At 59.3% G+C, this 9,770-nt stretch overlaps 1 protein-coding gene across 2 annotated transcripts; it reads right to left on the bottom strand.

Moving 5' to 3' along the window:
* Positions 1-890: 890 nt before the first annotated feature.
* Positions 891-9,748, bottom strand: ECE1 (endothelin converting enzyme 1). 2 transcript variants are annotated; one of them, XM_027908791.1, is made up of 18 exons: positions 9,743-9,748; positions 9,214-9,300; positions 8,181-8,322; positions 7,386-7,598; positions 5,950-6,074; positions 5,424-5,636; positions 5,129-5,320; positions 4,484-4,626; positions 4,289-4,403; positions 3,958-4,068; positions 3,631-3,729; positions 3,438-3,515; positions 2,978-3,081; positions 2,721-2,831; positions 2,542-2,609; positions 2,274-2,464; positions 2,089-2,184; positions 891-1,838 (listed from the first exon to the last, which is right to left on the bottom strand). In XM_027908791.1, the coding sequence occupies exons 2-18, from the start codon at positions 9,298-9,300 to the stop codon at positions 1,662-1,664; spliced, it is 2,265 nt and encodes a 754-aa protein (XP_027764592.1). In that variant the 5' UTR covers positions 9,743-9,748; the 3' UTR covers positions 891-1,661. The 2 variants fall into 2 exon arrangements, with proteins under 2 accessions (XP_027764592.1, XP_027764591.1); XM_027908790.1 differs by lacking the exon at positions 9,743-9,748 and adding an exon at positions 9,379-9,588.
* Between the last annotated feature and the right edge of the window lie 22 nt (positions 9,749-9,770).

The raw sequence follows: 9,770 nt of genomic DNA, 5'->3' as shown, positions 1-9,770 counted from the left end.
GGAACGCTGGCCCGGGCTCTGGAGCTGGCAGCATCCCATGGCATCATCGAGCTATAAATAAGGGAGCTTGGAGAGCAACCTGTGCCACTGGATCCCGGCACAGCCCGGCCGGCCAAAAACTGGCCTGGGAGGAAGCAAAAGCAGCCAGGGAAGACCTCCCTGCCGGGGAGCTGCGTGGGGCCAGGCCAGAGAGGGGGGAAAGCAAAGAGCCACACGCAGCGAGAGCGGGGTTTGGGGCACAAAAGCCTGGATTTAGCCTCCAAGAGGGGGGGCAGGTGCCAACACGGGCTGGGAAAAGATTCCTCAGCTCAGTTTTGTCAGCACAGGACGGTCTCAGCAGTGTGGACAGGGAGATGCAAACACTCCTGGTATCAGAAAAACAAGTCATGAGCAGCTCCAGATCCAGTAAAAAGTATTTATTATTTCAATTACAATAAGCCCCCCACGCATAGGGTGAAAAAATAGTTAAAAAAACCAGCCCCTCCCATCCCTCCCTTTACATATAAATATTAAAAATCCCTCTGTGCTTTCTGTCCAGAGCAAGAAGGTGACAACAGGCAGCACCCGAGAGCTCCTGTCAGTGCTTTCCTCTCAAAATGAGTATTAAAAACATCCCTTTAACAGCCCCTTGCCCCCATCCCAGTCGGATCTCAAGCAGTGGAGGGACGGAGTTTTGGGGTTTGTGGTGATTTCGGGGGCTTGCAGATTCCCGGGCACAGAGGGTGCAGGCACGGCGGCGAGAGGAGCAGCGGCAGGAACTGCCTGCACTTGTCTGGGGAAGCTTTTGGGCCAGGAAATCCTGGCTGGCCTCGCTTCAGAGGGGACAGGAGGGAGAACCGGATGCTTCATCCACACCGTCACCACCTTGGTGACATCTTTGGCACGTCAACTTTTCCCTTTGCACTCCCAAATTAAAGCTAATCCCAGGAGCATCCCGGCACAGCCTCTGTGCCTTGCAGCACCCTCCAGCCCTGTCCCCAAGCCTGCTGTCCCCACTTTTCCCACAAGCATCCTCTGAGGACAGCCCCTCCTGGAGAAACAGGATCCAAGGCTGGAAAGTTATATCCATGGCCCCACCCAGCTTCCCTGGCAAAGGGACTGTCACCACAGGGTGCTGCACCTACAGCTGCACTAAGTAAAAAAAAATAATAAATATACTAATCTTTTACTAAAAAAAAGGCTTTTAAATGCATTTTCCCTGAAATCTTCCAGTGTATTCCACAATGCATGAAAAAAATATATATATTTCCCCCCACCCCCCCAAAAAAATACATCTTAAAATATTTTCCATCCTCGTGTGCGCATCTTTGGCGAGAGGAAGGTACGTCGGGTGTGCTCAGACACGCAGACAAACCTGCCAGCGCCGGGAGTTCCCTTTACACCCTCCAAAAAAAGAGGGATTTTGCTGGGGTGGCGGTTCAGGGTAGTGCCCGTGGACATGGTGGGAAAGAAGAGACCCCCCCCCAAACTGCAGTCATTTCACCAGCGAGCGAGGGGATGGGGAGTTTTCACAGTGGATCGAACCTCGGACGATACCGGGGCAGCTCTGGCTGCGCTGGGCCCTCCCCGGCGCGGAGCAGTGGTTTGAGCCTCACGGGGCCGGGGAAGCCCAGCAGAGGATGGAGCAACCGGCCCCTGGCACCCGCTGGGGCGCTCGCCCTTCACCAGACCTCGCACTTCTTGGGGGGGTTCATGGGGGAGCCCACGGGGCAGCCGAAGTGCTCTGCGAACTCCCGCGAGTTGGAGACGGTGCCGATGACGCGGAAGCGCGAGGGGCTGTGGGGGTCGGTGATGAGCCCCTCGTGAGAGCTCTCCGGCGTGCGAACCGAACACCACACCTGCGAACGGGGCCGAGGGGCCTGAGTGCTGACACCCCCGACACCCCCCAGCCACCATGGGGCCCGAATCCGCCGTGGCTCGAGCGCCAGCTTCGTCTCGCTTTGTAACCAGCACCACCCCGATCCGGTTCACCATCCACTACGTCTCTGGAGGCCCCAGTTTCGCCACCACACCTTCCCACCCCTATCTGGGCACACGCCACCCCCAAAAACCAGCATGCCCGCCCTCCCTGCCCGCCACGTGACCCACCTGAGCAAAGCCAACGAAAAAGAGCTGGTGGTTGGTGAGGCCGAGGGTCGGGAGGGTTTCCTCATCCCCGTTCTTTTTCAGCCAGTTCTGGTATGCCTGCAGGCCAGGGAGCACAGCGGGCTCAGGGCACACGGGTCCCACCACGCCGTGTCCCCCACCACACATCCCCAGCCCCGCAGCCCTACCCTGTAGGCGGCCTTGAGGCCCCCGTTGTCGGCAATGTTCTCCCCGAGGGTGTGCTTGCCATTGACGGCCTCGCCGTTGACGGTGTAGTTGCCGTACTGCTCCACCATGCACTCTGTCTGACGCTTGAAGGCCTCCACCGAGGAGTTCTTCCACCAGGGCCGCAAGTTGCCGTCCTTGTCGTATTCCCGGCCTGCCAAAAACACAGTGGGATCCTTCATCACCACGCTGGCCACCCCTCCAGCCGCCCACACCTGGCCCTGGCCGTACCTTGGTCATCGAAGGCATGTGTCAGCTCATGGCCCACCACCACGCCAATCCCACCAAAATTCAGGGACCTGCAGAAGGGCAGAGACTTAGAGAGCAGCCACCGCTCCCCACAGCCATGACATCTGGGCACAGGAAGAAGTTTGGGAATGCTGCCCTCAGTGTTTTCCCTGGGCTCTTACTTGGGGGATGCCCGGGTGTAAAAGGGGGCCTGGAGGATGCCGGCGGGGAAGACGATCTCGTTCTTGGTGGGAGAGTAGTACGCGTTGACTGTCGGAGGCGTCATGCTCCACCTGCAGGGACACAACACAGCTCCGACAACACCCACTCACCACGCTGCACTGGCCCAAGTCTCACACCCCAGAACCAAATCCCAGTGGCTCCAGATATCCCGATATTCCCTGCTGAGCACACGAGGGAAGTGGAGCAGAGCACTTACTGGTCGCGGTTCGGCGGCTTGCGGAGCTGGTCGGCCGTGACCCTGGCCGAGAAGTTGTAAAACTGCATGACGTTCTCGAAGTAGAGGTCGGACACGGCCTCGTACTGCAAAAGAGCAAGGCATGAGTGGTGTGTGGTGATTGCCCAGCCCCGCTCCTCCCTCTACAGCCACGGCCGAGCCTCCGGAGCCGCCTGAGTTACGGCCGCTCTTGTTTCTCCTCCCCTCCAACATCTGCCGAGTCTCTGGAGGGCAATGAATCACCGTTACGGAAAACGGCCCCTCCTTTTCCCAGGCAGGGATCCCAAGAGCAGCTCTCTGGGAAGTCCCCAGAGAAGGGCCAAGGACATCAGTGAGACCCTTCTGGAGGAAACGTGGGGTTCAAGGCTGCCCCGAGGCCACGGTGATGGGCACGTCCTGTACATCCTATAGAAGACCCAGGGGACCGACCCAACCAACTCACGTCATTAAAGACTTTATCGAGCTCCTTGGGGTCCATGATGAACTTGGGGTAGCCAATCATGTTGTAGATGGCATCTGCCTGGGGGGTGACAAGGACCAGAGTGCTTTTGGTGCCGGGAACAGACGGACAGGCTCACCCGTCTCCACCACCCTCCATCCTCACCCCCCGCCCAGCGCTGCCGCCAGCACCTCACCTTCTCTTTGGCCGACTTCCTCGTCTCTTCGTCCATCCACTGCAGCGTCTCCAGGCTTTCCTCGAAGGCGGTTTTAATCTCTGCAATCATTTCCTCTGCCTAGACAAAACAAGGCAGCACAGCGTCGGCCCGGAGAGCCGGTGTCCCACTCCGGAGAGGTCACGGACCTCCACACCAGTGGGCAGGAAGGGGCTGGGCGGCCAACACAGCACGTGGGCCCGTGAAAAACCCGGCACGTGGAGACAAACATGGGCTGCCTGGACAGTTCCAGCACCACGGTGGCTTTCCCAGTACAGGGACTCGCACGCTGCCAGCTCGGGGACATACCACCTGCTTGCTGTCCTCGGCGAAGGTGGCCTTGACGAACATGGCCCCCAGGGCGAAGCCCAGGTTGTTGTCTGTGTCGCTGATGCAAAACTTCCAGCGTGGGAGGCAGGTCTGTGTGGGACAAGAGGGGGCTGGTCACTCAGGGGCCAAAGCCCTGCTCCTTCTCACCCTCGCACCCTGCCAGGAGATGAGGTCTCCATCCATCCATCCCCTGCCACCCCAAAACCTGCCCCATGTCTCTACTGTCTGGATGTCACATGAAAGGGGGCTTGACCTAAAAACCCACCACCATTTTAATGGTGAATCAGGGCTGTTGGGGCTCCACCCTCACCTTTTTCGTCCCATACATCACTTCCATGAATTTTTCCTCGGCATCTTGGAAGCGCTGGTCAAGGAAGGGGCTGGTTTTCCGCACCAGGTTCCAGATCATGTAGTTGTTGAGGAGACTGTGGCGAGAGGTGGTGAGCGTGCAGCAGGACGTGCCTGCCCACCCTGGGCACCCTCCATGCAGGCTGGGGGCTCTCACCACTTATCTGTGGCCAGGATGAGGTCAGAGACCTGCTCCAGGTACTCCTTGGCGTAGACCACGACGGGCTCTGACTCGTTGAGCTCCACGGGGTAGAAGACCGTGGAGAGGAAAGGCATCCAGTCCACAGCTGGTGCCAGATCCTGCAAAAGCCACAGTGCTGCTACAGACCCAGAAACCATCGGAGCGGGCTGGCAGCTGCTTCCCGAGCTGGAATCGGCTGCATCAGTCCCCGTTTGATGGATCCAGCTGATTTTGCAGAGGCCAGTTCCCATGCCAGCAGCATCCTCGAAAGGTCGGAGGGGAGTAAACAATTTCCTCCCGCAAAGGAAAAGAAAGTGGGGTGGGTGTCAGAAATGTTGACACAACCCCTCCAGGGCCGCGGGGAGGTGACCGGGCTGACGTCCAGGGGCAGCGGGGCCAGCAGGGCGTCAGAGCTGCAGCAGGACGGCCGCCGGCCCCAGGGGTGGTCTGGAGGCTGGGTGGGATTTCCCCAAGGAGGACACGGGCCAAGCTGTTGCACAAGAGCCTCCCAGGCGGTGCTGGCTGGCGTCAGGCTTCCCAGGGGAGCTGCATCACCTCCACCCATGAGTCCCGCTGCCCAAGCCGTGGCAGAACAGAGAGCCTCGCCAGCTCCATCCCTACCTTTAGGTCTCCAGCTGTCATTTTATGGTAGATGACCTCCTCATCCCGGTGCTTCTCCTGGGGGATGGTGATGTTGGCCAACGCCGTCTCGAAGTCCAGGATCTGCTGCATCTGCTGGCGCGTCGACTCCTCATCGGTGCCTCCCAGGAACATCCCCAGCTGCACCATGTAGTTCAGGTAGCCAGCAAGCACCTGGGTGGGATCAGCACCGGGTGGGATCAGCAAGGCAGGTGCCACCCACCCACCCACCCACAGCACCTCCCCAGCCAACCCACATCCCCCCTGACACCCTCACCTTCTCATTCTCCGTCTTGTTCAGGTAGTAATCCCGCGAGGGCAGGCCCAGCCCCGACTGATCCACCTGGATGACGTTGCTGTTGGAGTTCTTGGAGTCGGCGCTGACGTAGACGGAGAAGAAGGGCGAGGTGCGGTAATGCGCCGTCACCTCCCGCAGCGTCTCATTGAAGCTGCCACCGGCCCAGGTTCCTGTGATGTTCCACCCACCCAGCTGGGGACAGACAGCAACCGGCTTTTGGGTAAGGGACAACCACCTGGGGTTGCTTCGATACCCCCCCAATACCCATCCTGGGGGAAGCATCTTGAAAGGGGGCTAAAAAGCCCCATTATAGGGTTATAAACCTAATACATTATAGGATTATAAATCCCTAATAAATCTCTCCTGGCCTGCCTGCCCTGGGGGATGCTGTTTTCCAGGAAGAGCTGGGAATGGAGTCTGGAGGGTGTTAGGACTGCTCCTAAATGATTTTTTTCCCCCCATTCTGCAGACAGAAGGTGGCCTTTCCACGAGGAGCGGGACAGACCTTTTGGATGAGCTCCATGAGGGGGGTGGCACGCAGCTCCTCGATCTTGCTCTCGTTCATGCAGGCCTGGTAATAGCGCTGTGCCTTGCGCTCCGCCTCGCTCGACACGTTGGCCGTGGTGTTTTCTGTGGATGGTCCCCAGGGGGAATCACAGGGGGTCCCCAGGGATGGGCATCCAACCCAAGTGGGGGCTGCTGATTACACTGGAGCCCCCCCTCCCTTGCACCATGGAAATACTCAGCCCCGTTTTGAGCAAAGCCAGGCTCCAAACCGGCGCCAAGGATTGCCCCAACGGGCCCCTCCGTGCCCCTGAGAGCATCCCACGGCCCCAGCCCTTCCTGGCCTCCTGCCCCCCTCCCCTTTCCCACCCGCAGCGACTGCTCCAGCTCTTTGGGAACGAAAGATAAAGAAAGAAAAAACAAAAAGCATTTTTCCAGCAGCTCTGATATTCCCAGCATCATCCAGCCCCCTGTGCTGCCCTTGCCTCTGTGCTGCTGCCCCCCAGCCCTTCATTATTTACTCCTGCATAAAAGAACAATAAACCCATTTTTCTTCTCTGCCTCTGAAACCAACCTTTTATCTCCCCCCCTGCTAAAATTCTGCCTCCCCAGAGAGTTTTTTGGGGTTTTTTTATTTATTTTCCTGATGACACAGCTTGCACCTTTGGCTTCCCAGCTGTGTGGTTTTATTAACTGAAGGTCCCTCAGCTCCAAGGAATTCAAGGAAATGCCGAATGCGACCATTTGGCCGGAGGCCCAGTCCCTTCTCCTGGTAAAACCAGCGCCAGATTTCTGCGGGAAGAGCCAGGGACGGAGCCCTTCCCGCGCCACCCCCCTTCTCCCAAAAGACAGCACTCTTCCCAAACCTTCTCTTTCCAGATAATCAGCCCTGGCGTAGTGGAAAGTGCTGATAAGGAGCCAGTTGTTTGCTCAAAGCCTGAACAAACCGTCCCTGCCGGTTGCTCGGATAAGCAGCTCCGCTTCAGTGTTCGCACGCAGAGGCTGAACCCGGGAGCCTCCCTTTGCTGCAGGAGTTTAGGCCCCCCAAAAAATGGCCATACTGGCAGCCAGACCTCCAAAAAGGCTGCTCAACAAAGGCTGGAAGCTAAAAGAGCAGGAAAAATTCATATCCTTGGGGCGATATTGCAGGCTCTGGAGTGTAAATCCTGAGTTTCAGAGCTCCTGGGAATGCTGCCGTGGGGCCTGCAGAGCAGAGGCCAGGACCCTTTTCTCTACTTGGCACCAAAGAGCAGCAACACCACGGTCAAAAATCCCAGGAGCATCCAGGAGAGCAAAGACAGCCAGGATCTGTTTCCCTGTGTCCTTGCAGCACGTGTGTCACTGATTGGTTTGATACTGGAGTTCGATTCCAACCCCATATCCCCACGGACAGGTTTTTGGCATCCCCGGGACCTAACAGGGACCCCCTGCACTCACCCAGCAGGTGCTTCATGATGGCCTGGTTGTGCTCCCAGAGGTTGTTGAAGGTGCCCCAGCGCGAGTGGCCGTCGGGGAGGGGGTTGGCCTTGATCCAGCCCCCGCAGGCGTAGCTGAAAAAGTCCTCGCAGGGATTCACTGCCTGGTCCAGCGAGCTGAGGATGGAGCTGGTGACGGAGATGCAGGACTCCGACAGGCACACGGCAGGCGGCCCTGGGGGCAGCAGGGAGGGGTTCAGCTCCTCCACCACAGTGCCATGAGCTGCCCCATGGAGCATCCTGCCCCACACTGAAGGACTGGGCAGATATCCCACCTGAGGCCCAAGCATTCCACCTTCTACCTCCTACCTTAACATCCTGCTGCAGGCCAAGCAGCATGGACCAGCATCCCAGTCCATGCCCAAGCACCCTACCTGATAATCCCATCCCAGGGCAACGGATGTGGGCAAGCATCTCATCCTACACCCAAGGATCCCGCCCGGTGCCCAAGCATCCACCCCGGGGTGAAGGATGAGGGCAAATTTTCCATCCTCCACTTAAGCATCAAGACCCAGGATAAAGGGAGCACCCTACACTGCATCTGAGCATCTCCTCTGGGGCAAGGGATGCAGGTAACCATCCTGTCTTGTGCCCAAGGATCCCACCCCACACCTGAACATCCTGCCTGGTCCCCAAGCCCAGGCGCTTGGGATGCAGGTGACCACCCCGCCCTGCACTAAACATCCCATCTTGGGAACACCCCCAGCAACCCGCCCCGCCGACAGGGGCAGGATCCCTGCGCTGCACGAGGACTTACTGGCTCTGTACTGGAAGATGAGTCCCAGCAGACAGGCCAGCAGCACCACTGCCAGCACCCCCACCAGCACTAGCAGCTGCTTCTCGGCGCGTGTCCGCTCGGCCCAGCAGCCGCGGCCGCCCCGCGAGCCGCGCAGGTTCACCTGCGGGAACAGCAGCATCGTCTCCCCGCCCGTGCAGAAACCCACCCACACAGCCCCCATTGTGCTCCCTGCAGCCCCACGGCGCTCGCTTGGCCCCCGGCAAGGGATCGGGCTGGGAAAGGCGGCAGCTGCCTTCCAGAAACTGGGCAGGAAGGGCGGCACAATGGCAGGAAAGGGAGCGGGACGAGCGCTTCGGCGGGTTCACCTGCTGCCCTGTGCCACCCCAAACCCCTCCTCGAGCACGGCCTAACCCCACGGGTGTCCCGGCCCCGCTGCCGGCACTGGGACAGGGTGGGGGCTGCGTCGGGAAGTGCCTTGACAGGATACTCCCACTCAGCCGAAAAACATCCCCAGGAAACATCCCGATGCGCCGGCGAGTGGAGACGGCCCCGCCGGGAGAAGTAAAAACACGTTTGGGGCAGAAACCACCGTTCTAGAGAGTGCTGGGGCTGGGAGCGGGGCCAGCACCGAGAGCATCGCTCCGGACCCGAACCTCAACCTTCCCACACTGGCAGCCGTGGGGGTTTTTCTCGCCACCCTCGGCCCTCTTTAAGCTGCTTTCCTGCTGCCTGGGGAGGAATTAACCTAATCCCCTTTTGTGCCCGGACAAAACTGCCAATGCCACGATAATTGCTCACCCCAGCCACACTCTGGGAAGGGCCGGCAGAAAAAACTGGGAGTTGAAACAACAGAGCCAGGATATGGCCCCGCTGGCTCCCTGTGCCAGGAGCAAAGGGCAGAGGCAGCAGGAGCCAACAGGACTCTGCCCACGCCAGACTTTACCCCGTGGACACAGGTCTCAGGTGGAAAACCCTTCTGCACCCCCTTTGCCACTTGCCTGGACCTAAAATCCCACTTTTTTTGCCCCCTAAAAGACACACAAAGCCCTACCTGGAAGCCGTTGGGGTATCCATCCCCGTCACCAAGGGAGTCCAGAGGGTCTTCGTCGTCCAGCGTCGCTCGCTTGTAGGTCGACATCTGCACGGGGAGATCGGCAAACAGTGCTCAGAGACTCGGAGTCGAGGGAGAAGAGGAGGATGAGGAAGGTTTACACACCCTCTAGAGCCACCTCCTCCTCCTCTGGGGAGCTGAATCCCGAATGGCTCCGGGGTAGTAAAGCGCTACACAGACGCCAGAGGAAGGTTATGGAAAGCAAAGAGGGCTGGAGCCAAAAGCTGAGCAAAGCCTGAACCCGCCTCGCTCTCCCCCGGGGCCGGGTTGTGCAACCTCCCCTTCAGCCTGGAGTAAAGCTGGATCCACCTCCGCCCCTCAACAGGCAGAGGGATCCCCCCCCGACCCCGTGCCAGGGAACCCCGGTGTGCCGGGGACCTGGGGAAGGCTGAGAGCAGGGAAAATGACTTTTCACCCCGAAACTACCGGCTCGCTCCTGCTCCACGCCCTGTCTGTGAACCCCGTGCACCGTGGAACACCCAGCGAGGTTCCAGCAG

This window comes from Empidonax traillii, unplaced genomic scaffold (assembly GCF_003031625.1).
Source record: "Empidonax traillii isolate 1590-97213 ecotype Southwest subspecies unplaced genomic scaffold, ASM303162v1 scaffold1842:size151822, whole genome shotgun sequence".
In the NCBI taxonomy this organism is placed as follows: domain Eukaryota; kingdom Metazoa; phylum Chordata; class Aves; order Passeriformes; family Tyrannidae; genus Empidonax; species Empidonax traillii.
This window is presented reverse-complemented; position numbering and strand designations above follow the sequence as displayed.

Coding starts and splice junctions, on each gene's coding strand:
- ECE1 (XM_027908791.1), bottom strand. CDS start 9,300: ATGTCGACCTACAAGCGAGCGACGCTGGACGACGAAGACCCTCTGGAC. Junction 7,599..8,180: donor CATCTTCCAGTACAGAGCCA/GTAAGTCCTCGT, acceptor TGCTGCCCCCAG/GGCCGCCTGCCGTGTGCCTG. Junction 3,730..3,957: donor CCGAGGACAGCAAGCAGGTG/GTATGTCCCCGA, acceptor TGTTTTGTCTAG/GCAGAGGAAATGATTGCAGA.